The sequence below is a fragment of the Leuciscus leuciscus genome, assembly GCF_965113295.1.
Source record: "Leuciscus leuciscus genome assembly, chromosome: 24".
NCBI classification, from domain to species: Eukaryota; Metazoa; Chordata; class Actinopteri; order Cypriniformes; family Leuciscidae; genus Leuciscus; species Leuciscus leuciscus.
The window spans coordinates 17,007,678-17,034,989 of NC_138723.1; the positions used below are offsets into that span (position 1 = coordinate 17,007,678).

Here is a 27,312-nt window from a genome sequence, read left to right on the forward strand (position 1 = left end):
ACAAACCAATAAAAAAATTCAAAAAACAATACATGTATAGATTTGAATTAATATATTCCACTTAGCAAATTTCAAAGAATAAAATAGTAAAATAAATTCAAAATCAAATCAATCAAAAAAAGAGTCATACCCCTTCGGGAGGCTTCAAAGCTGTCAAAGAGGTTTACTCTCTGGATGTCGTAGGTCAACGTGGTGTTTGGCATCAAGGTTCTGTTTCGGTTGATACTTGTAACAGCAAATTTAAAGGCGAGTTCATCCATACTGACGGGTTCATTCTCCCGCGTCTCAAAGATTCCCCCTTTAACCAAGATAAAGAGTGCTAAGCAACAAGTAAGTAAGTAAGGAGTCTGATTAATCTCACTTGTACTGTAGATTTCCAAATATGTACTTTAAAAGAAAAAAACATAAAAAAATTAGTACAATGTATGAATACAATTAAAGAATGCCCTGGTAATGCATAAATCCCATTAAAATCAAAATTGTAATAGTGCTAGTGCTAAATACAAGCCAAAGCAGAAGTTATTTAAAGTTATTTTAAAACACATTTAAAAAACAGAGCCTAGTTAAATTTACAAATAAAATTAAAATTAATCTCCAGGCAATGGAATCGATTCATTCCAGTTCCACACTAATTCAAAAGCAGTTACAAACAATAGTGCCAAGCTAATGCTGAATATAAATCAATTTCAAGTTCATTCTAAAGCATAGGCCTGCTAAAAAACACAATCCAGTTTTTGTTACAGTTCCTTAAAAACACATTTAAAAACCAGTGTCTAGCTAAACGTACAAAAATAAATAAATAAATAAATAAATAAAACCAGTGCCCTGGAAATGGATACATTTCAGGTCCATACTTATTTAAATATGTATAAACAATAGTGCCAAGCTAATGTTAAATACAAATCAAAATCCAAGTTAATGATAAAGTATATTGAAAAAATTGAGTCCAGCTCTTGAAACTCTAGATGACGTAGGCTGATAAGTCCTTAACTCAATCTGCTTGCAACATCATTCTGACACAGCACAGCTGATTGGTTCCTGTCGTATCAGTAGCCAATAAGCTCGCAGCTCAACCTTCAAATACTTGCTCAGCATTTGCTGAAGCAGTTGCAGCGCGCTTTTATAAACCCCCTACCTTCCCCAGCTCCACCTGTATAGACCTTCTACAGGTAAATAATGAACGCTACGTTGTACAGCAGCAGCATGTCATATAGCCTATGTATTAGCAGTAGCAAGTCCTGTACTTTCTCTGCAGCAGAAATAACAGCAGCAGTGTAGCAGATCTATTCCACCAAGACCAAACATATTAACATATGTCATATCCATTACCAACAGTCAGAGAGTAGTCATGATAGATAGATATTTAAAACCATCTGTTAGATACCAATTTAGACAAAATTAACCTTCCCAAAAATTACACATCCAAGCACATCCCAGCAAAAGTTGTCTAAAACAGGCTAATGCACACATTTATTTTGACAAATCATATTTTTGTCCTGTCTGTTTACACTTATCAAAGATATACCTTCACTATTTTTACATTATCTTGCCAAGATGAGCCTTTAAACAAAAAGTTCACCTTTAGTGAAAAAAAAGATCTATATGAATAAGAAATGGTACAACGATGCTAAGACACATGTAAAAAATATACAATTTGGCTCAGGTATAGTCAATGTTTTTTTCAAACAGCGGACAAAGTTCATAGTCTGTTCTAGATAATCTTTTTCCCATCCAGACCACATTGACGCTTGGCACACGTTGACAATTTAGGATTGCAAACTGAGGATCCAGGCAGAAGTCTTGCTGGACTGCTCTGTATTACCATCCCTTGAGTGATGGACACTTTTTTCAATTAAATAAACAACATCAGTAAACAGTCTGTAATAAAATGAAGAACAAACAAATCAATTACCAGCAAAGGAACAAAGAGTGTGAGTTTTTCAGTATATCTAACTGTAGAGGTTTATTAAAGTTACAAAAGCAGTGAGCTTTTCTTGCCAATGCTTTTTTTCTTGCTGTTTGATTATTATTAAGAACACAAAAGAGAGTGAAATAAATGCATTATCTTAATAATTCATAAAAAAAAAAAAAAAAAACAGTACAATAGCTGTTTTACTTCTGCTCTTGAATAATTCCAAGTCTGATCTAAATGTCAATGCCAAGTATGTGATATAATTCGCTAAACAGGTTACACCAGGTTATTCAGAAATTCCATAACATTTAGAAAAACTGAAATGGCAAATCATGCAGATTTAACTGCTTAAGAAATTTGGACTAATTGGCCAACACTGCGTTTGACCTTTAACACGCCATTTTTAAATCACTTCCCTTGCTGGCAGTGAAGCTTATTCTCACAATTGCATGAGGTTAATCAACATCATCTCTTCTCAATGATCATATGCAAATCGCACAATCATCGAGATCAAATCAAATTGTTCACACCTTAATCAGCGAATAATCATGATCAAAACATCAGACTTTGTTACTGAATATGCCAATCAAGAATCTATTTAACTTGGTAGGGTGCAAAGCCAACATTGCGTAAATGTCTGGACTAAGTGGCCAAGACTTGCATTGGAGTGTATCTCCACAATTATGCATGAACATCTGTTAGCAAGAGCATTGTCATGACACATTACTTGTAATGCTGGAGATACTAAAACTACACAACATGCAAATACAATGCAACGGCGAGATCCGCATGGAGGACATCCACCTGAGATCGGGCTCTATTCATAGACGGCCAGCAAACAGGTCTCAGCAGGAAATAATGGGCCATTAACTCACCAATAAACAGCCAACCTCCAACAGTAAAAATGACAGATTGGCTCTTTAATGAAAAGACTGTGAATGAAGATAAGAGTAATTAAATGGAAATGTTCATGTGTGTGAGATGAAGCTCATCAGAGTGCAGATACGAGCTTCTACCAAACCCGGTCTCAGTGGCTTGTTTTGGCTTGTTTTGGCTTTTTGAAAGCTGAGTTGGAATGAGCAAAGCCAAAAAGTCCTGCTGTGGATAACACTGTCTGATGTTCAGATTGTCCCTCGAGGAAAAAGCACAGACCGATCACTCCACACAGGGAGAAAGGAGAGGAGATTTCGTCTGTGAAAAACTGATTGCTTTCATATAGAGGGAGATGGTCAGACTGTGTCCGACTGGAAGGCCGGTGATGAAAATGAAGCCTGAGGCTTTTCTAGACGAGGCAGATGCACTAACATGAAGAAGAGTTGATAACAATGAGTCTGGCAGCAAACAAGCCTCGGTTAGTTTTTTTATGAAGTTTCGGATCTATGTTTTTGCTATGTTTACTTACTCTGAATATTTCAGCTGACTGAAAAGTCTGATCCCTCATTGATCTTTTATTACCTGGAAACACCAAATCAATCTAGCTTCAAATTTCCTTTGATTGACACGTTAAGAGTCAGCCATTTGGAACCAAATAGATTTCCAGTGTCTTTAAGACATAGCATTAGATTAGAGTGGAATGAAAAAGCCGACAGAGTGGCATATAGACACTTGTGTATGTGTGCGTAGGCACAGTGATGGTTACTTGAGCATGCTTAATGCTTTATTTCTATTCATTGGAAAATGGTCCCCAAGGGATGTCCAAAGCCTCTGCGGCTCACCTTGGAGAACGCAACTTTAATTAATTTCTTTTTCTATCATGTTTGTGCCATTAAATGCATTTTGACCTTGCAATAAACATTATAAGTTATAAAGAAAGTTATAAGCTTTGGATCTATATGCTTGTACTTAGGAGTAGAGCTTTGCATATTTTTATGATTAATCGGAAAAAAAGAAAAATATTTTATTGTCTGCTATGTTCATTACAAAGTGCTAATTTATAAACGTTACACTATAAAACAAAAAATATGTTTGGACACAGTTTGGAAGCAGGACAATTCAAATCACTCATTTATGAATTTTACTAAAGAAATACAAAAGCACAAACTCAATCTTCGCTACCAATGAACACGCTACACGATTTTCAAAGATGTTAAATCACTGTTCTTCCCGCATTACATGACTCTCTAGGGTACCATTTATTCGCTTTTATGTGCACATTACATGATGGATCGGCAACAGGGGGTCACACATTACAAAACATTTCACTTAAGAAGAATCACATACGCTATGACTGCGTCTGAAATCGCATACTTCCCTACTATACAGTAGGTGAAACATGTTATGTGACATAAGAAGTATGTACTATAATATAAATTATGTAATGTAATATAAATGTGATCTAAAGTAATACAAATTCACAGTACTCATAAAAGAAAAACCTGGATGACCTACGACTTCCGGTGAGATTCTGAAGTATGATGGACACTTTACTATCCCATGAGGCCACGGGAGAGGATTTATGAATGGCAGTGAAGAGATTCAACTGATTCTGGTAGGTCACATGATAATGACAGCATATAGTATGTCTGAATTACATTCATACTACACACATTCATTCATACTATTTAGAACATGCTTTCTTAAGTGTTCGCGAAGTAAGTACTTATTCAAAATAAGTACCCACTCAAAAGAGTATGCAAGTGATGGACCCAGCCTATGTCTGATCTACAAACTACGTGTCACAAAAACCAAACTCCACGAGAAGTGGTACAGGAAGTAAGGAAATAAACATGATCACACACAAGACACAAGTCCTTTTCACGCAGGACTGGATTTCTTCTTGTCAAAATGATATCCCGCAAGAAACCTGCAATCTAAGTTGTCTGTGAGCTGATTTGCAGGGGGAAAAAAATATGAAGGAGAGAATGGTTGCTTGCAGAAGCCATGCTTGCTGATGTTCTGGTCTGACTCCTTTCCCTGATTTTTCTCTTGCCCTGTATCTTGCTCTCTCATTGGCTGTAGGTCGTCAGCATTTGTAATTTCCAGACAAAACACATTTCACACTGCAGACAGGTCAAGATATTTAGCTTTTGTAATGTAAAGAGTTACAGATTAAGAATACAACTGTCAAACTTAAGCTCGCAGCACCTGAGAAGCCCCGTGGTGAGGAGCAGAGACTTCGCTCGGAGTTGGAGTAAATCACTCCGCAGAAGTAGCAGTGCTTCGCCTTCTGAGAATATAGTTCCCTACGGTGAAGCTAAAGTCACAAAAAGTCGGCGTGTTCCTTAAAAAGCAACTTTTTAAACAAAAAGCTGAGAAAATTGCTTTTTTGAACCAGAACGGATTCAGAATATAACACAGATTTTATGTTAGATAGACTTTTGAGTAGATCGAATTCATCAACACCCACAAAGCTTTACAGTCGTTATCCCTGGGTCGACATTTCATTCGGTAATGTTAGGCAGTTTATATGCTGTTTTGATGATCACGATGTTTTCCATTTATATAAGCAATCTTCTATCTGCTTCTTCACCTGTGTTTTGATCCGGAGATTCTGTACTAGAAGATGTGTAAAACAGAGAGAGTATGTAAAACTATGTGAAACAATTATTTAATAGGCTACTCAATCAAAACTACAAGCCAAGTATACTTAGAGTACTTCATTATACATTTAAGTATATCTCGATCAAAAGACTGAGTACAAGTATTGGCAATACTTTTTCTGTCAGTATAAATCAAGTATACTTAAAAGTGCAATATTAAGTATATTTCTGAGAAGTACATACAGTATATTTCTGAGAAGTACATAAAAAGTAAGACTAAAAGTATACTTTATTTTTTTATTTTTTTTAAAGAAGTATACTAATCGCATACTTCAATAAACGTCTTTTTCGTTAGGGTGTATTTCTTAAATTTTTCGAATGTGTTTTTCCCCCACTACTTTAAAGTGGTGTTACTGACAAAGCTTCTCCATACAGACCCGAATAATCGATCGTGAATTTCGTTACTGATTATTAGCTGTTTTATCCAATAGTATTCAGCTGTAGACCCACAGTGCCATATGTCACAGCAGGATCTGGCCAGCACGCTCATTGATATTTTATCACTGCCCTAGTTCAATCTATAGTCTGCCAGACAGTATACAGCACATCCTCCTCAAAGTATTCTCACAGTGGACAATTCATTAATGCAGTTCATGGTACTTTAATGTAGAACATGTCCTACCTTCCAGATTGTGACATACACAGTATGCAGTGCCTTCTCTCTAGCTTTGATCAACAGACAGTTCAAAGGCTCCCAGAGTTTGTAAGCAATTGGTGAGGTTTTAGCAGGCAACACAAACTCCAGTGGTTGGCAAAAAGTATGGACTAAAAGTAGTAGTTTCTGCTATAGATCATGTTTTAAATCTTTTACCACTGACCCCCAAATAGCCTATGCAAGGGACCTTAAATTTAAAGTCAAAAATCAAAATGGACAGTTCTTATTTTTTTATGGAATATTGACGATTCATTTTAAATTATGTATCTGTGCATGCTGGCTTAAAAAGGCAGCTTTATAAGTTAATGTATAAAGACCCAATGTGAAAAATTTATAATATTAATATTAGATATATATGTGTAAAATAATATTTGGAAATTATTTAGTTTCTATTTCATCAACCTACATCACTAATCACCAAATCTACTTTCTATAGTTCTGTATTGTTAAATGATTTGAATCCATTTTTATTAATATTTAATTTATAAATGTATTATCTTTAATGTTTTCATAATTGTATGTATTTTAATAATTTGCTTTATCAAGATTGAAAATATATAAAAGATATCAAAGTACAGAAAGACTAAAAGAAACTTTTAAAGGCCTAATTTGACTGTCAACGAACCCTTGAGTGGAAATATTTGCTTCAGAGCTTTTTTCTTTTGTCATTAAAATTCTGCACACATGAACAAAAATGGTGCAGAGGTTAGGCAGTTTTTACATTTAAATTGATGTAAATTAGCTGAATTATGGGAAATTGTCGCCATTCCCAGACTGTGTTACTGGATGCATTGTCTTTTTGCCTTTTAGCTCACAAACCCTTTGTGCCTCTTTCTTATTTTTGCACATGTATTCATTCTCATTTCCCTCAGGAACTGGTTGACAAAGGAAACCAGTCTTTTCATTCATAAAATAGAGGAGATTTTCAGCTAATAGCTGTAATATATATACCCTGATGAAGCATGTGTGCAATTATAGTCAATTGCTAAGATTTCTCAACTTTTCTTAACATTTTACCAAAATGAACACTTCAAAGGCCTTTTGGAGATTATGTCTTAATGCAGCCCTGAAATGCTGATGGTTTTTTTCCCCCTCCAAATATTGAGCTCAGTGAACTTTAGAATATTCAACTCTGAGACAACAAAACAAAATGTCACTGAAAGTTTTCGGCTGCATCTAAAACACTCTCTGAATACGTACTTTTTTACGTACTTACTTTTTGACCATTATTTTTTAATTATGAATCCCGTCACTACATTTGTCATGTTGTCATTGTCATGTGACCTACAGCATCAGTTGTGCTGCTTCACTGCCATTTACAAATCCTCTCCTGTGGGACTGGATGTGCACTTTAAAATCATGCCCGAAGTAGTAGGTCATCCGGGTAATTTTTGCCTACTGTTTTATACTGTTAATTCGGACATACTACTCTTTTCACACTCTATATAGTAGTGGAGTATGCATATTTGGATGCAGCCCGAGTCTTTTGAGGCACAATAAGCAGATGATTGTGCATGCATAAGTGTTTGGTGACTTTGTGTTTGAGTGCATCTGACCTTGTAGTGCCATGAAGGATCTCAAACTTTGCTCTGTGCGTTCAGCCGGTACTGTTTTTCATTTTCCCCTGGATCATTCCGGGAGATGTTCAGTTGAGGCGTGTGTAGGCTACATATCAGTAAGTTCCATCTATATATCATTGTCCTCAACCACGCTGCTTATATTCTGACAGAACACTCTGCACAACGATACAGTAAGAATGGATCAGAATGGATGTGTTTTCATCCAGCATTGTTTTTTTTGGCAAAAGAACAACCAAATTCAGCAGTTTATAAAAGCAAATATTTCATAAAGGCAGAGGGTAGAACTGATTTATATAATGTACTGTTAGTATGATTAAAATCAATATTTAATGTTGATGAGTTTCCCTTTCCTCCACTTAATGTAATTATTCAAATTTGAGTCAGACAAGTATAATTAGTCATGGGGAGTTCAAGTTAAAGGTGCACTTAGTACATTTTTGTTCAATTTAATCATCACGGTTGTATTGGACACCTAGTGGCCTGGATGCATGAAGTGTATTTACTAACAGCTAAACTGTTTATCTCTTTTTGATCCTTTTCGTCTGTTTATCTCAGTCTCATGCTGCATTGCACTGTGACCGCTAGCTGTCACACTGTGTTTTGGATGATCACAGAGGCATTTCGTGTGCCATGGATCTAGTAAAAACAGCCAATTTGGATATTTAATTTTTCCACTTGATTTGCTTGTTTTGTTTAGAGCACTGGCTGAAACAACTAACGTAAATTACATGACACGACTCGTGATCTTAACATGGCAGGTGTCACGGATTGTGCCGGTATAATACACACAAAGTTTAAGATAATTAGGCAGTCTTTTTAATAAATCCACAGGGTAATCCACAGAGTAAGAGTAGCGAAACACATCCAACATAGACGAGACACGACAAGAACTTGGTTCTACCCATCGGTTACTGATTAAGTGGAGGCAGATCCGAATGACCAGAGAGAAGTCTGATGTTTCTCCAGAAGACTGAATGATCACAAATAAAAAAATAAAAAAGTCTTCATAACACGACCAATAACATAAAATACATTGGGACTGGGTATAATTGTAATGTACATTTTATGGATTTACTTACATTAAATTAAACATGAAATTGTTAAGCAGAAAGACTGAACATTTTTATTTTCTTGTAAAAAGTCCTTTAAAGTCCCCCTGTAGTTAAAAATTGTATCCCTTAAAACTGGAAACTTTAAAAATGCAAATTTGTACATGTGAATACTTCGTAAAATATAAATAAAAAAGTGTTTTCTTTATATGTAAAACTTTTAGCTTAAACTTTTTATTAAAAGCTGTTGAGTGCACCTTTAAATGACTTAATTTATATAATACTTTGTCATATTACTTTCGTTCAACAATTTGCTGCATACTGTGGCTTGTAAGATGAAAGGCTTGTATCATATTCCTCATTGGTAAGTCACTTTGGATAAAAGCATCTATGAATAAATGTAATGTACACAGAGTTCTTGATTAATCAAAAAGATCATGCGAACCTTCTAATGCACAAATGAGCAACAACCAATGCAAGCATGCACACGTACTAACAGATACACAAACCTGCACATAAACCACTGCTGAATATCATCTCGGACACAGTCTTTGTCTTTCTGTCTCTGACCTTCTTTTCAACATTTCGGTCACTGATGTAGGCTATTCCACACACTCCTTATAAAGACATCACAATGATTTCTGCAAACACACAGGCCAAATGCATCATCAAAGAAAAAACCTTCTCTCTCATTCAAATTCATGAAATCTTGTTCAAACACATCCCTTCTGACAAACACAAGAAAACACAAAGGGATAAGGAGTCAGCATGCATACCAATGCTTTAGCAGAGAAAGAGCGAGAGACATTAGCTATTCTCCACTCTCTCCGCCACTGTGATCGAACTCTTTGATTTTCTCATGGGGATCATACTAAACGCTTGAGTTCATTCACTGTTACTTCAGGCTCAATCTATAAGAGGTTTATTAACAGTAAGTATTTTTTTATGCAAATATTTACAGCCAACTTTATTTGTTAATTAATTGACAAATACTTTGCAGAGTGTTCAAATAGATGCACAGAGGCATGCAAACCAGCTCCTAATTCACCATATCTGTACAGACTTTTAGGGAAATTCTGCTGACCGTCAAAGAGCAGCGCCATTTCACAGTCCCGAACATACATCTGAGGCCACGTGGATCCAAATCTAAAAGGATTAATTTCCACTCATGGCCTGTGAAATACTTCCATCAGCACTGCACATTTCCTCAGTCAACACTGTGATATATACAAATCATTTATTTATTAAACTTTTGGTAACACTTTACTTAAAATCTTTATAATGCATTATAAAAGTATTTCAATGCATTCATTATGCACTGAGGGAGGCAGACAGCCAAATTGTTTTGTTTTTTTCTCCTGATTTAAGTTAATAAAAAAAAAATTTGCACAGTGCAGAATTTTTTGACTACAGACACAGGTCTTAGCACATAATTAGCTGGGAGAGCGTGGTGAGTGCTCTGATTAATGCATTAATTATGCATTGTAATAATGCATTGTATGGTCTCATGAATAATTGTAACCACAGTTATAATACACTACAATACGTATCTATTCATTATTACACCTTTAGAAAGTATAATGCATTAAACACATGGCAAACAACAAATTTCAGATGTTACAAGGAATCTGCAAATATTATAATGCATTCCTTTGGTTACAATTGTTTATGAAAACTATAATGCATTATAACAAACATTATAAATACCTTTATAATGCAAAGGCTTTAAAGTATTACCAAACTTGTTTTTTAATAAATAAGATACTTTTTTTTTTTTTTTTTACATTTACATGTATTTCTTCTCTGAATAGAGGGATACAATTAATATAGAGGCAAATGAAAATTAAAATGAGTTGTTTTAAAAAGCAAACCTTAAAAATCTTGTTTCCTTGTTATGTATCATCCAACTTCTATTTTTAATCTTTGCTCATAATATGTGAAACAGAAACTATAGCTGTACACTGTCATACAATTTTGACAAGAACATTTGTGAAAAGCCAAGGAATGTCAGTGTATCAACTATGGCTCACTGTTATGCAAACTAATCCCACCATTATTGCATGTCTCCAGTGGCGTGCGCTTTGTAACATGCCAGTCATTACATTCAGATGACAGATGGCAGGTGGATGCACCTGTATTTTTGAAAGCACATAGGGACAGTGTCTCCAGCCTGATATAATACAATGTCCTATCAAATTCATGTGTATGTGTAAGGGTGTGTATATCTAATAATATGATTCATTGCTCCAGTGCACATCCATCTTAAAGACAGAACACTGTGTGTTCAAGGCGACAAAACATCTGTAAACCTACAATATCTGATAAACTTTGACAAATAATAAGGGTCCACACATGGTGTGCTCTAAACAAGTCCCCCCTCCGGGACAGAACTGATGAAATACCTGTGGAATCAATAGGGCAGTTCGGAGGTTACATCAGGGGGCTAAATAACTCTTTCATTCTGCTCTACACACAAGTATACATCCTGGGGAAAATGACCAACATTAAGAGTGGATCGTTGCAGTAAACCTAAATTGAGATCATTTCATTGTAGTTTATATATGGATGGATGGATGATGCATGTTTTTTTTTTTCATCAACACTGTAGGTTGACATACGGAAAGAGAAAGTGTTTGTAAACCTTTTGTTTTAACAAACTAATTTTAAATGGTCCCGTGGTGTGCCTATATCAGACTACAGTTTGAACAGACTGTTATCTAATACATTTATAATGAATTGAATAAATTATTAATACTATTTATATGTATGTGTTTGAGTAAAAATTAAATTTTTGTTTCATTCTATTAACTACTGACAACATTTCTTCAAAATTTTAAGAAAAAAATGCATTTATCGCAAAAAAAGATGCCATGTTTTCGGACCTCGAATAATGCAAAAAAAGTGTATTCATTTTTAAACAACACAATGCTAATGTCTTAACTTAAGAAATTAATATTTGGTTTAAACCCTGATTTACAATCACAGCTTTATGTGTCTTTGCAATGCTCTACCAGTCTTGCACATTGCTGTTTGGTGACTTTAATGCCACTCCTGGCACAAATATTCAAGCAGCTTGGCTTTGTTTGATGGCTTGTGACCTTACATTTTTCTCTTGATCACATTCCAGAGGTTTTCAGTGGGGTTCAGGTGTGTAAATTGGGCTGGCCATGACAAGGTCTTGGTCTGGTGGTCCTCCATCCATACTTTTATTGGCCTGGCTGTGTGGCAAGGAGCATTGTCCCGTGGGAAAAAAACAATCCTTCGAGCTGGGGAATATTGTCCGAGCAGAAGGGAGCAATTTTGTTCTACCAGGATAACCTTGTACGTGGCTTGAGTCATGCATCCTTCATAAAGACAATGTTTTTACTTGAAATTTGCAAGAAATGTTGTCAGTAGTTAAAAAAATTATATATATATATATAAAACATTTTTTTACTTAAACACAAATATTAAATCAAGAGAAACTGCTAATTTTGCAGTGGTCTCTTAATTTTTCCAGAACTATATAGGCTATATACCTGTCCTGTATATATATTCCTGTATATATATAGTATTTCCAGCTCTGTTTCACAATCTATCCCACAGAAGCAATACGCCAAGCTTTCTGTTTCAACTGAAGTCCCATCTTTTGGAGAGGAGCATCTAATCAAGTCTTGAGTAGGAAAGAGGATTAATGTAGGTTGTTAAAACTGCTTTGGGGATTTACTGTGCTGCCAAAGTCAGACAGCAGCAATCATCATACAGTACTGTTCTCTGTGTGACTACAACAGGCTTTATCTCAATAACACATAGAGGGCAGCCAGTGATCAAATCTCTCAAATCACATTTTAGTGATGATGATGGTTTAATATTAAACATAGGCCTAATACTTTCAAGATGGCCCGTCAACGACACTTCGTATGTCAGGAAAGGTCAACCATCACATACAGAACAAAGGACTTTGAGAAACCTATCTTTATTAATGATTTCATCCCAATTTGTATAAAGTTTTAAAGTCTGAGTTCTGGAAAAAAAACATTATTATTGTAGCTATATGACAATGTTGATAATTGCAATGAATACGTAGGCTATTTCTATATACATGCATATTCAGATACAACGGCACAATACTTTTAGAGAGGTCACACAAAAAAATATGAAGATGAAGATATTTTTAAAGCGATAACAAAACACTTTCACAAGTCGATTAAGCAGTGACGTGACAAAAAAGACCGACGGTGCCGAACACCGAAAGTTTATAGATTAAGAAGTAACTGCAGGTGACAAAGTTACAACAATGAACGTGACATGATAGACAATCACTTACCGATTCTTATGACCTGCTGGTCACTAAGGTAAAACTTTGACATCAAGTAAAAAAGGAAAAATAACAGTCTTTTGCGCTTATCCATGGCTTTGTAATCAAAATTGGTGAAAATAAAAAACTTCATGTCATAAAACTGGATTCAGGGAATCGTAGCGCGCGCTCATCAACCATTCACCTCCCATCGCGCGCAATGGAAACAGCTCCTCGAAAAAGCCAGTTATTGCCTCAAAAACCACACATTATCATCCTTTACCGGAAAATCCACGATGTAATAGAGTCTTCAAGATATTTCAGGTAAGATTTTGTGCTGATATCCTCTGTTCATCGCTTCAAATACTTGTAGCACACCGCACGCGCACTGCGTGGATAGTAAAGTGCGCGCGCCACTGGCAGACACATGATCCAGACGCAGGATTAAAGCAAAATTTGCTCAGCGTTTTGGCTTTCTTCACGGTGTTATCTTCTTTTTTAAGCCCGCACAGACTTTTTCCCAGGGTCTTAAATTCTTTCCCCCTCCAAATAGCCACATTGAGACAATCCGTTTGAGGTAACTGGATGCTGTCATCATTATGGGAAGTTAAATAGTTGCTCTCATTCACTTCATGTTAAAAAAAATATGTATGAGAGTCCTCGGAATTATAGTGACGATGTTTTGTTCGCACGTAATGTTTTGAACCGATTCTTGATTGACTCAGTCGAAACGATTCGATAAGCGTTTGTACAGCACTCGACGGAAAGGAATGACTTTGTTTAGGAGCAATACCGTGAAAAATGGAACACATATATTAATCATATTAATATTTATTATTACTATTATGATCTTCTTATTAATAATAATAATAATAATATGTTAGTTAGTAATAATAGTGTTCGCCCATTACTAACTAAAATATTGGAACAGTAATCATAACATTTGACATAATCTACATAATTGTGAAAACGTAGTGAAAATCATCAAAAATCAAACGTAATACAACTGGAAATACTTGAATGACTTGAATTTGGTCTTGTTCATTGGAACGAACCGATTCGGTAAATTGAATTGGACCAAAAGCTGACTTGCTTTTTGCCAAATGGTGGAACAACGCCATCTGTTGGGCAAATCTTCTAACAGCCCCTTATGGCTAAGGAAGAAGCTGTAGATACATGTTATTTGACTAAATTAAACATGAAATTAAACCTTATTATGATGCGAAGTCTTCAGTTTCTGGGCTTGTGGCACACATTAAAGTATACTTTCAGTCTTTATTTTCCGTATTTATAAGTGAATTAAAAAAAGACAATGTTTAATTAAAGGGATAGTTCACCCAAAAAAAGTAAATGTTGTCATTACTTACCCTCAAGTTGTTCCAAACCTGTATGAGTGTCTTTCTTCTGTAGAACACAAAAGAAGATATTACAATAAAAGAATATTGGTTCTCCATAGAGTTAATGGCACACATTGACTTCCATAGGAAAAAATAATACTATGGAATTAAATGGGAGCGGTCTACTGTCTGGTTACCAACATTCTTTAAAATATATTTTGTGTTCAACAGAAGAAAGAAACTCGTACAGGTTTGGAACAACATGAGGGTAAGTAAATGATGACCGAATTTTCATTTTTGGGTGAACTATCCATCCATTTTTACAATTCACTAATGCCTGCATTTGCATGAGAGTCTAGGCTGGCTGAGCTAAACAGTGTGTCCAAACTGATGTCACTGCTGATGGAGGACTCAGCGATGGTGGTTTCTTCTCCTGCCCTGCCGAGGGGGCCAGAACAACACTGCAACAGCCCAGCCGTGCATAGCAAACACGAGGCCAGCCAGCCTACAAACAGAGCCTCCCCCATGTGGAACCGAATGGAGCTCAGACCATGATCGGCATTGAAGATGCTGAGTGCCGTCCAGGACACAGGGATGAGAGTAGTGAGTGAAGCGAGCAGGTGCAAACAGGCCGCTCCAACCAGGCAAAACCTGGCACTGTCGGGACGGGTGCACCGAATGCTCACGAGTGAACTGACCCATGCAGCTGCAGACAGAACCAAAGAGAGAGTTATAAAATAACGAGCTGACCACGGGGCTGGATCTAAATAAGCTTTGCATGCTAATGAACTGGCATTAAAAGAACATTTAGTCCATAGTCCTTCATATTCTGCACATGATCCAGAGCGTACAATCAGCTTCCACCTCGGTAGTCCTGTGATCACGGCTTCACAGAGAAAGCCAAAAGAAGCACAAATCAAAGCTACTATATCAACACAGAGCATTCTTCCTCTCCTCAGTCTGATGAATGTTTCATCTGTGTGATTCAGCGACTCATCCATGATTTCTAAATATTGATGGTCAGCTGTGGCAGGTAGGAGAGATGTAAAGTAGAATTTCAATTTCACTTCTGGAGCATTTCAAATAATGCACGGCTGCATTTATTGACAGATTTAGGATTTATTATTCATTATAATTGACTAGTCAGCAAGCAGCAGTGTGTGGAAAGAATAGAAATGCATTACATTTTTTTTGTTTTTTTTAGAATCACTATGACACATTTCTCAATACTTAAGTAATTTTTTCCAAAACCCTTAACACAGTTCTCTTAACCAACTTTCAGCTTGGCACAGCAGTTCATTTCACATTCAAAATGCACCAAAACACTTCATTCATGTCTCAAATCAACTCATTCTTCTATAACAGTAGGAAAGATTGTCATCCAACAAACACAGTGTCACTCATTAAACAACGACCTAAAATACACTAACAACAAGAATGACAGTCAGCTATCTGCTGTTTAGAATCGACTGCAGTATATCTTACATAGTCCATGTTTACATTAGTGTACAAAGTTATTCCTAATTTTTTTCTTTTGTATAGATAATAGGTAATGAAACTGAAAGACTAACACATAGGTGTTCAGCTACATCTAATAGTTTTGACAGTATTTCATTTTTTAGATTGAGAATATATTTCAGTGTTGCATTAGTGTAGAAATGTGGCAAATTACTGTCTTATTAAATGTTGTATTATGAAAAGAGTATGTAAACTTGCAAATTGGCCTGTATGGGTACATAGAGTGTTTGTGTCTAAGTGAGAAATGTATTCATGTAATTTGAAAGATGCATTCTGTGCCAAAGCAGTGATAAATGATATACAGTTTAGCCCACATAGACTGATGTTGTGATATTGAGAAATGGGTCCTAGTGATAGTAAAATAATAAAAAAACAGACAAACTGTAAAATGTTAAAAAAATCACAATCTAAAAGCCAGATCAGTCACTACAAATAACTTTGCAACCCATAATAAAACAGTTCAATGATCAGCAAGTCCAACTAGCTGGTCAAAACGTTACAATTCCAGCACATTTTGTATTTTAGCTACCTAAACATAATTTAAAACTCATCATACTTGACAGTGGATAACATTTCTCCAAGACACTGCATGGAATCAGAGCTGGACTGAGAAGGGCCATAGGAGTGTTAGTTTATCAGTGTACATTTCCTAAAGTTACGTCATAATGTGAAACAACCATCCCTTTGTTTGTTGTTGTGATAACATTCTTCTTCCCTCAGGCTCTTATGGTCTGACAGCTGAAATAGAAATGTGATGTGCTATTTAGCAAATGGCACATATTATTTATTTTTCCTTTGATGGATCTCATGGTAGAGAACTGGTTATATGACTGTTTTAGCAGTAAACCCTTGCAAATGGTGTTTTCATTTTCTTAATACATTTTTTTCTTCTCTACAGCAGAGCAGAAAATGATTTCCTAACGTTATGGTGCATTTGATGTTTAAACTGCTGCCCAGATGAATATGATCAAAATCTGTAGTAAAGGTCTATAAAGTTGAGAAAACACCTTTTTAAATTTAAGAGTAATTGAGCCAAAGACCCAACTAATATGGGTCCAACTTAATATAAGTTTTTTTTTTTACTATATTCATCAAAGAATAATAAAACAAAATAATAAAATTGTTAGGTACAATGTACTTATTGTGTTCATGTTGTATTGCAAAACACTTTTGCTGCTATTTAGGCGGAATACGGTTAAGGTTAGCAACAGGTTTCGTGGTATGGTTAAGTTTAAGGGTGTGTTAATGGGTCAACAGTGTAATTACAGAAATTAATTACAGATTTAATTACATGCAGGTATTTTTTTAATGCAAGTACAAGTGTAAGTACAATTTAAAAGCATGTACAGGTATCAGATGATTAATTTAATTGTTAGTACTTATAAAGGCACGTACAGGTTTTTTTTTTTAAACTCGTCACACAGTGATCACAGCATCAGTCTATGTGGGCTAAACTGTGGATCATTTATCATTGCTTTGGCACAAAGCAGTTAAATGTATCTGAACACTTAGTTAGTCTTTCAATTTCATTACCATCTATAAAAGGGGAAACTTATAGGAATAATTTTGTACTGTAATGTAAACATGGACCGTGTAACATATACTGTAGTGCTTTATAAGCAGTAGAAAGCGTCATTCTTGCTTTAAATACATTTTACAAATAAAAACATTGAATAATGCAACCTTATGTTAGTGTTTTTCAGGTCTGTTTAATGATTGACAAAGTGTGTTTGTTGGATGACAATCTTTGCTAGTATTGATTTGTTGATTTGCTACATATAAAAAAATGTTTTGGTAGTTTTAGTGCATTTTGAATGTGAAATTGACTGCTGTGCCAAGCTGAAAGTTTAGAAAAACATGAACCAAGTTTTGAGAAATGTGTCCTAGCTATTGTAAAAAACTGAAATATAAAGTGGGTCCCTATAAATAATAGGCCTATGTGAAAAGTATAGCCTACATTTTAGACACTAGACTAAGAAAATGTGAATAAACTGAGAACATCACACCAAAAAAACAAACAACTGAGGATTTAAACTGTTCTTGATATATTAATGCATCAAGAGCAGGAACTTCTAATGACGTTTCAACTAGCTTTAAAAGTGGCTAACTGTGCTTGAACCTGAACACACTGTTGCCTCATAAAAAAAAAAAAAAAAAAAACAACGCAGGAGATGAGGAAATTCTGGCTTTGCTTAGTTCCCATTAAAATGACTCATCTGTTCCCCTTCTGCAACTGGAAAAATGTTTTCGGTAAAGTCATTTCATGAGGGGAAACATTTCGCAGGGCATCATTGCCACCTTCTGGTAATATGTCATCTGTCTTCTCCCTTTGAAGTTTAAAATAAGAATTATTGATAGGGACCAATCAGGTAGCAGCCTCCACCTAATTAACCAATCAGAAGCAGGGGAGTCAAATTTTCACAGGGTACTAAGATTTCAGTACAACACCGAAACCTGAAGCCTTATAATCTGCTAAACATCTCGTGTTTTTTTCTTTTCTTCTTTTCTTCAATTTTCTTATATTTAACAAGACAAGCCACTGTGTTTAAAAACCACACCCAACTTTATTTAAAACACGCAAATAGGTGCCATGTTGACAAAAGAACTGACCACATACAAAGTTATTTGGATAAAACTGCAAATATAAATTAGGAAAATTTATTTTAGGATAATTATTTCCACAGTATGAACATACACAGTCTCAAAAAGGCAGAGGGTAAAAGCAAGGAGTTTTTACACTTTTGTCTTAAATAGTCAATTTCATTAAAAAGGGATCCATGGCTGAAGGTGCAGTGATTGCATGTCACGTGGAAGGGCATCTCATGTGTTTAAAATACACATGCAGGGTTTAACGTGTTCATCTGTATCATTGTACAAAATACCATAAAAGACTCAAACTCTTTAAAATCTCATTCTCACCAAGTATGAACAGGACAAATCTGCTACATTTAACAGTTTTGTAGGGGTGCTTCGAATTATAATGCCATCTAAATGTCTGGCTGTTGAGTTTACAAGCACACCAAAGCCCATAGAGAGAGGACTATGGGTAGTTTGATTCCATAACCGAAAAACAAATTATATTATTGCAGTTCTTACTTCAATATTCAAGTAGAAGAACATCTCTCTGCATGTTCGGTGAACAGTGATCTTTAATACTGGGTTGCTGGTGACCTATAAATAAAAGGGAACAAAGACGGCAAGCGAGGAACTGTTGGGTTTGTAACGGGAACGGCATTCAACAGCTAGTCGAAACTGTTGTGACACTTCCAGGGTATATTGCCACGCTCTACAAAATCACCTGCGTATAGCCATACAAAGAACTAGCGAGGTTATACGAAGCGTTAAATCACAAATCCCTGAATAAAAAAAAATAAAAAAAAGAGGATATGGAGTACAACTGAACAGATCGACCGCAATCTTGTGTTTAATACAAAACAACAAAAATACAAGATCAACTAAAAGAACATGTAGCTGCCTGTTGTCTGCCAGTATGAAGCCTCTATAAATACATTGGCTGTACAGTTGGCATCTTTGAATGTTACTTGTGATGTCTGGATTCATATGGCAGGAAGCTTGCGTTAAGGGTGGAGTGGTTTGAAGCATCAAGAAGTTTTTGTGGTGCAAGTTTTTCAGTTCTGGCTTTCAGTAGGATTGTCAGTGCATCGTGTCTGTGAAAGGCTTGGACTCAGCGGGTATCTGCCTTATTCTTGCACAAGTTCACAGTTCGCATGTTCTCTCTCCGCTCAGAAGATGTCGCTGTTGCAGCTGTTTTTAAAATCGTCCCTGCGAACCCAAATAACCTCACAGTCCCTTTCGGAAGCTACGCCCTCCACTGCACACTGCTTTCTCAGGAGGGTCAACTTTGGGGGGGCTTGGGATTTTGGAGATTTGTCCTCCGAGAGTCCGATAGGATCTTTGACTTCATCTCCTTCCACCGAGAGGGCTTCGAAGGATTCCTCCAGGCTCGGATCGGAGGAAGGGCCCCGGACGGACTGGCAGTACTCGTCGTCGTCGCTGAGGATGTCCGTCTCCTTCACGTCATTCTGGTTTTCGTAGTGCTGCAGGTCAAACTGGTCCTCCACCCAGCGGTCTGTGTCCTGGATGGGGTGCTGGGGTTTATGGAGTGAAGACGACAGCGGGGACTCTGTCGGGGTGATGGGTGACAGGTCCTGGGACGAGCCGTCGTCAAAAACCACACCTGTGTCTATGGTGAAACGATTACGGATCAGCTTCCGGCGGCCGAGGGTTCGAGATGGGTCTGAAACTGCAGATAAACAGTAAAGAGAGAGTGAATGCCAACTAGTTTTTTTATTCAGTAGACCATATTTTTCAAATTAGGAAAGAAAACGGCAATATCATCTGGTGGACTCTAGGATTTAAATTTGTTATGTAATAATCAGCTCACCCTAAAGCCTGAGACAAAAACTGCAGCTTTAATCATGTTAGCGAGAGATAGACAGAGCGATATTGTGGGAGAGTTAGCAGGGATATAGGAAGAAGAGCAGAGAGAAGGAAAGTGTTGCAAAGAAAAGTAATCAATGTTCAGTTTGCGTCAGACATCCCAAACCTACCCGCTCTGTTTATGGCGGGTCGTGAACCCTTTAGTGCACAAAGCCGTTTCCCTCCAAATGGAATATACTGCTGATTTGGAGGTAAACTCTCGGTCTTCATTAACTGACGTCGCTGTTTTTCCCTCAGGATGGAATGAACTGTCTTTAGGAAGTCTTTTTTACTCTCTGGAGAGCTAAACAAACAACAACAAATTCAGATATTTTACTGAGGAATGGAAATATACAGTTTTACACAATTTACAGTGGCCCCAAAAGTATGAAAATAAAGTATAATTAATAGTTCACCCGAACAGTTGATGGACCCCACTGACTTCCATAGTATGGAAAAAAATATTCCATACTATGGAAGTCAATGCGGTCCATCAACTGTTTGGTTACCAACATTCTTCTAAATATCATCTTTTGTGTTCAGCAGAAGACAGAAACTCATGTGAGACTTTTTTAAATGAAATGTAAAGCAACATTTGTTATCAGATGCCACTTGGTTGGTTATTTTGTGTCTCATCAATGCAATGATATTCAACATTTTTAAGAGTGTCCAAATGCTTTTTGGGGCCATTATAGTTCTTTTTTTTTTATTGGCCTGTAGGTCCTATTTTACACATTATCTCTCTTAGAAATACCTTTTAGTTGAAGGACTAAAGCCATAAGATCATTATTAAGGGGATAGTTCACCAAAAAAAAAAAAAACTCATCATTTACTCGCCCTTATGTCATTACAAACCTGTAAGACTTCAGTTCATCTTTGAAACACAAATTAAGATATTTTAATGAATGTTTCTCCTTTGAAAATCCACTAACCCAAAACTTTGCTTCAAAAAGAACAAATTAAGTTTATTCTTGTTACACAAGCATGTTTGAGCTTCTATGTACCATATTTGCCTTGCGTGTCTATGTGAATAAAAGCCTAAATTAAAATGTTCATCATATAAAGCAATCTTAAGACTTAGATTAAACCGCTCAATTTCTTTTTCAATTTCGAGCTCTATATGAACTTTAAGCATCAAAGTACTGCTTGCGTGGACTTTCAATAGAGGAACAGGAACAGAAATCTCTTAGATTTCAATAAATCAGTAATTGATGACAATTTTCATTTTTGGGTGAACTAAGTTCCTTGTGTGTTTAGTTTTTCTTTGCTTTGAAGTCTATCTGCCAGTTTTCAGGGCTTAGGTGTGCATGGCGTTCTGTACTTCATCTCACCTGCAGCAGATGTGGAAGGTCCTCTCGGGTCTACCTTCAGATTCTGACCTCATGTGAACAACCTCACACAATGCAGATCCCTCTGAATCTGAGATGAAGGAAACATCAGGTTAACTGTAACTGTAAAAGGACTGTGGGAAAGCCTATAAAAACCTCTTCAGTGGTAGTACAATGAAAAACATTTAAACACCCATGAGATCAGGACAGGGTAATGAACCTCATGGAAGACACGGACCCTGGGACAATGAACAAGAGTGCAGACCCCAAGTTCCTGTAGGATGACCTTTGAACATCCACCATCAATAGGGAATAGCAACATTCTGGCCTGAGCCCATAAAAGTTCCACTGAGCCAAAAGCAGACTTTACTAAGCTCATCAGGGTTCATGGGATGTAAAAAGCACTGTACAAGTGAATCTACAGCTTGAAGCTTATAAATCACACAATTCTCAATAGGTCCGTGGGAAAACAACAAGACTAGCAGACCAAAACTTACTTGGGAGGTTGCGAACTTGGAGAGCGTCTGTAGAGATCATGTGTCTAAAACGAAATGGGTCTCGCTCATCAAGGACTGACGCTCTGTGAGATGCTCCCTGAGACAAATAACACCAAAAAAATGTGAGCACACTTAAAATACATCATTATGCCGTCAACCACCTGACACACTGAAAACAAGAAGTTAGGGAAGTGATATTTCCTCCAAACCACATTATAGTTTTATAATATCACAAACAAGTGAAAGGTCTCCGAGTCCATGGTCACAGAGATTTGTTAGCCATGTGAAATAAGCCGAAGAGACAGCAGAAATTAATCAAGTACAAGATAAGGGCATCCCTGTTTCACACTCAACAATGTGCCCTTCAATAAAACAAAAACTACACCTCTTAAAAGCGCTAGTCTGCAAGCACTTAAACTTAGCTCTGCAAGCCTATGTCACATCTCCATTAATGAATAATGAAGAAAGGGAAAAAGCACTTACAATTTTTTTCTTGTGCTTGGAGCAGTCTTTATACACAAAAACAACTGCCGTTTTGAAAACTGAAGGAGAAAAAAAAAAAATGAAATAAAACATTAATACAAGACACACAAAACCGTACAAACATTCACAATAGAGAAGCTTGGGGCTCTTTTCAGAATAGTCAGAGTAAAAACGTGACCTGGTGAAACTGCTAACTTCAATGGCAAACTGACCCATTTTTTAAGTATCTAAAGGGTTTCATCTTCTAAAATGCCTCAGCCAGAGGAAAAAAAATGTTTGAATACGTATAAATGCAACTTTAATGCCTTAAGAGCCACATGACAAGGTGGTTCCTCTAATGCCATTGTGCCCAAAGACACAGCTGGCCTTTACTGATGTAGGAAACCATTACTGTAGGGAACAGACTAATGAATAAGAGAACAATATTCTATTTCGGGAAAAAGCGCTTCACAAGCACTTACTGAACGCAGCCAGCTCTGTGTCTCTCTTCCCCTTCATGAGAGAAGAGGGTGGGTTGATCCAGACCACAGTGTCGTGCAGCAAGAGGTCACCCATTGACAGATCAGCAACCTGGGATGCAAGTAAACAGCTGTAAAGCCAAAGCTACTCACTTTTGGTGGTGGCATTAAACTAATTGTTGATGCTTCCTAAGGGAGACTCTAGTGGAATTATACCTCTTTCTTCTCAGAGCTCTGCTCACTGATGAGTTGGTCAAACACCGCTCCATACTCCTCGTGAATCTTCTGCATCTCATTTATGTGACTGGCCACTTTGTTCATGGCTTTCATAGCAACTACAAAAAGAAAAGAGACTCAGTAAACTGCAACTAAAGTCAATTGTAGAGAGTTACAAGCTACAAATCCCAGTTGGAACTGGATTCATCTGAATCTTTAGCCACATTTAACATTTTGCTTTACCGTTGGTAAAGATTCAGAACCATTTTTAATTTAGAATTACACTGGCTTTCTTGTTACTGTAGCTTTAAGAATATATGCAAATTACCTCTATTCTGATTGGCAGGGCTACAAGATTTTGGGGTGATAAATCTTGTGATTTTTCTGATAAAAATTGCTATTTAAAATGTGATTTAAAAAAAAAAGGTATACGAATGCAAAATTGATATGTCAGAACGACTACTACTACTACTAATACTTAGTAAGTAGTAGTAGCCTAGTAGTAGTACCAGTAGCATAAGAATACGAAATATTAAAATAGGGAATATTTCACTGTAATAAATAATTACTAGATTTTATGAAACATTTATTTTACAGTACAACTGTAAAATTACAATACTAATATTTACAGGGATCCCTCAAAGCTTCCCTTTTGTTGACAACAGCCGGTTTATAAGTGCTTATCATTACAAGTTTGGGAAGATGGTCAGTGCATGTTGCTTTCCCAAATGCAGGACTAGTTATGGTTTTATCATTTCAATAAAATCGTGCAGCCCTCTTGATTGGCTAATATTTTACACATAGAAGCTAGTATAGTTTACACTCACTACGCATTGATACTGGGAAGAGCAAGCACATTTCAAAAGAGCTAGCAAAAATCCTGTTTTGTGTGTTTTTTTTTTTTTTCAAAACCTGCTCATCTTGCTCAGAATAGGAGCTGCATCATATTACTCTATAGATTCATTCGTGGCCTAACATTAGTTAGCAAGTATCTGATTCTTCATATTTACCATCCAGGTGGTAGTGTTCGTCGCTGTCTGGGTCGGTGAGAGAGTGAAGCTCCCTCAGGAGTAGTGGGTATTTTAGGACTCTCTGAATGGGTTTGATCAGGTAGGACTCCAGCGTGGAGGAATGCTGCTGCCTGGGGTTCCTCTCAGCCAGGAACGCCTTGAACTCCGGGTCTGTTTTAGCTTCAACAAAAGATTGGAGAAATAATAGGATGGCACAAGAATTTCATATCAGTGGTATCCTCAAACTAGACTTTAATTTGGACAGGTCTTATGTCAATATACTCAGCCCATGGTGTTCAAGACGAACTGCACATTCAAGTAATTCTTAGCTTTCTCAACTGCCAGAATGTTAGCCTCACATTTTATACTCAAACACATTTAACCATACAAATATTAGTCAGTCTCTCATCGTCTTTAAAACTTGAGCCACTTTTCCCACAGGAACCATCTACATTCACATACATCAGTGAAAAAGCTTTGGTGCCTTAGGGAATTGACCATTTTTTTACAGTAGACCCTTAAAAGGGGTCATTATTCTTCAGAAAAAACAATTTCCGTGTGAGAGAGTAAAAACTCCCTCTAGCTTTGAATACATTCTGAAAACTGGCCTTTGGCAGGGGTTTGGAAAAAGAACTAAGAAAAGTGGCAAACTTAGAAAGCGTGCAAGCACTTAAACTATCCAGTCATTGAACATGACACTGAAATGACAAGATACCTCAAGGATCTAAAGGCTTTCTTGCCCTTTAAATCCATGCTAAATGTGCTAATGCTAGTAAACTAGTCTTTGAGAGTGCAGTGGTGTTACCTTTGGTAAGGACCTTGGGGACCTTTGTGTGGCTGGCACAAAATGCACTGTAGATTTTAAAACGGTCCGCATAGTACAGGAAGGATCCGCCAAGAGAAAACAGAACTTTCTGGAAGTTAGAAGAGAATGAATTAGAAAACAAAGAAAGTTTCATCACATCATGTGCAATTAGTAGATAGTGAGCTTGTTTTGGTGCTAAATCATATTTAGCATCTACTCAGATTAGCATCTAATCCGACTAATATAACTGCACCTTGAACTGATCCACTCTATCCAGTTTATCTAAATCTGGAACTAATCTGGTTCCATCTTCCAGAGTTTTCAGAAACTCCACTTGGAATTCCACCATCTCCGCCAAGTTTCCAAAAAGCACATCCAGCTAGGAATGTAAAGAGAATAAGAGAATCTTAAAGCCAAAACCAATAACATTTTCAGAAGATGATAACATTGATGAAAATAAATCATTTAAAAAAAATATTAATAAAAAAAAAAAAACTCGAATGAAATATCTCACCTCATCCTGAGAAAGGAAGCTCTGCTTCTGCAGGGGGTTCAGGTAGCGCTCTATCAAAATGTTTAGGTCCTGTAGAGAGACAGACTTTTTCATGATTTGGTTCAGTGCAGCTTTTACCAATCAGGAATGATTTTCATGTTTATTCGGTGTGGATTTTCAGAACGGTTTCTATTTTAAAATAGAAACACACCACGCTTTGAAAACACAGCAGAAGATACTGACCTTAACATAGGTCCTCTCAGTGTCCACCAGCTCACTGATGACTTTACGGAGTTTATAAGCATCGGAGAGCTGGCGGGGGGTGAAGAGAACAGGCATGGTTGAGATGGGGCTGGGCACACATGATGAAGAGGTGGAAGATGTGGAGGAAGACGAGGAACAGAAAACAGGACCCTCAGTGGAATTCATATCATGAAGGTTGCGGCAGAAAGAAGTCACCTGCTCCGTACTCTGTGGAGGGAAACGAATTAAATTTAAACACCAGAAACAACTAAAATGTCAGTAAAAGTCATGCAGGAGTGGAAAAATCGACATATCTATTGATAAATCCGGTTCACATTTCCTTTCATCATCCTCAACTTGTCTATTAAAATTAGGTAAAGCCAATAGCAAAACATTGTTTTAAAAATCTCATTTTAAGAGAATTAAACTTATTTAAAAAATGTAAAAGCATATGAGGATTAGCCTCAGAGTGAAAAACTAGAAAGAAATAAACGCATAAGATTATATACAAATACAATTACCACAAATATTATTATAATATAATTATATTTAGCACAAAACGTATATAACCACACAATGCAAGAAACGCTACAATGACACAAGTAACAAATTCTTTGAATTGAAAGTCTTGATCATGCAAAAAAATAAAATAAAAAACTCTAAAATGTTCACTAGCAACAGGAACACACTCACAGGTATTCAGAGCATTTAAAAGAGTCAGAAAGAAGCATTTCCAGTTCCAAACAGACACGTTCAGCGAATTTCTGGCTTTACTCCAAAGACAAGGCGCATCATGCCTTATGAATGCTTGGGTAAAGTGTAATCAGACCCTCTTAAGGTTATTTACTGCACAGACACTTCTATATCTCTAAAAGGACTCTGTTGTAATTTAGTACTGAACAGTTCGTCTCTTTGGGAAATCTGGCAGTGGATGGATTTTCCATCAAAGAACATGTCAACAAAGAGAAGGCTACACACTGCCCTTAGCCAAGATTATTTCAACTTCCCACAATTCAAAGCACTCCTCCTTCCCCTTGTACTACAGAGCTACCACAGAGAAACATTACACAATAGATATTAATACACATCATCAAGCTTCCAAATACCTGAAAGAAAACTATTAACATCCACCTAAACGACAGATTTCGTTCCAAAAGATCTTCAACCAGTGTCACATCTCGTATGTCACAGGATGAAGTTTAAAGCCAGCACTACTGCAAGAGCTCAGGCTCAGGGTGATGTTCAGGAAGAGGTGGAACAGATTCACAAAGACAGGAGGAACGGAGGACAGATGGGGCTTCCAGCAGAATGAATTCCTCTCTGATAAACAAACAGTGACGGACTGACAAAAAGCCTGCACACCCCAGCATGCCTTAACCAGCCTGGACAGCCAGGAGAGAGGTGGAGCGATGTAGGGAGATATGAGTAAGGAGCTCTATCGTTTTTCCGGGTTAAGTAAAACTTAAGCTTTAT

The 27,312-nt window shown here is 36.7% G+C and overlaps 2 protein-coding genes across 6 annotated transcripts in view; both read right to left on the reverse strand.

Moving 5' to 3' along the window:
• The window catches only part of grik1a (glutamate receptor, ionotropic, kainate 1a), a 58,470-nt gene extending 44,237 nt beyond the window's left edge, over positions 1–14,233 (reverse strand). For 2 of the 4 annotated variants that reach the window (XM_082157430.1, XM_082157428.1), the window contains exons 1-2: positions 13,042–14,230; positions 131–298 (exon numbers count right to left, since the gene is read on the reverse strand). In XM_082157430.1, coding sequence (XP_082013556.1) covers positions 131–298; positions 13,042–13,165 — 292 coding nt within the window. In that variant the 5' untranslated portion in view covers positions 13,166–14,230. Of the gene's footprint in view, positions 1–130; positions 299–9,244; positions 9,377–13,041 lie in introns of all 4 variants that reach the window. The other 2 variants (XM_082157431.1, XM_082157429.1) reach the window with 2 other exon arrangements.
• A 4,177-nt stretch (positions 14,234–18,410) lies between these two features.
• The window catches only part of tiam1a (TIAM Rac1 associated GEF 1a), a 52,357-nt gene continuing 43,455 nt past the window's right edge, over positions 18,411–27,312 (reverse strand). For both annotated transcript variants that reach the window (XM_082157426.1, XM_082157425.1), the window contains exons 16-27: positions 25,840–26,067; positions 25,618–25,686; positions 25,357–25,482; positions 25,104–25,212; positions 24,299–24,478; positions 23,289–23,407; positions 23,076–23,184; positions 22,615–22,673; positions 22,132–22,228; positions 21,638–21,725; positions 20,438–20,610; positions 18,411–20,130 (exon numbers count right to left, since the gene is read on the reverse strand). In XM_082157426.1, coding sequence (XP_082013552.1) covers positions 19,610–20,130; positions 20,438–20,610; positions 21,638–21,725; positions 22,132–22,228; positions 22,615–22,673; positions 23,076–23,184; positions 23,289–23,407; positions 24,299–24,478; positions 25,104–25,212; positions 25,357–25,482; positions 25,618–25,686; positions 25,840–26,067 — 1,878 coding nt within the window. In that variant the 3' untranslated portion in view covers positions 18,411–19,609. The remainder of the gene's footprint in view (positions 20,131–20,437; positions 20,611–21,637; positions 21,726–22,131; positions 22,229–22,614; positions 22,674–23,075; positions 23,185–23,288; positions 23,408–24,298; positions 24,479–25,103; positions 25,213–25,356; positions 25,483–25,617; positions 25,687–25,839; positions 26,068–27,312) is intronic.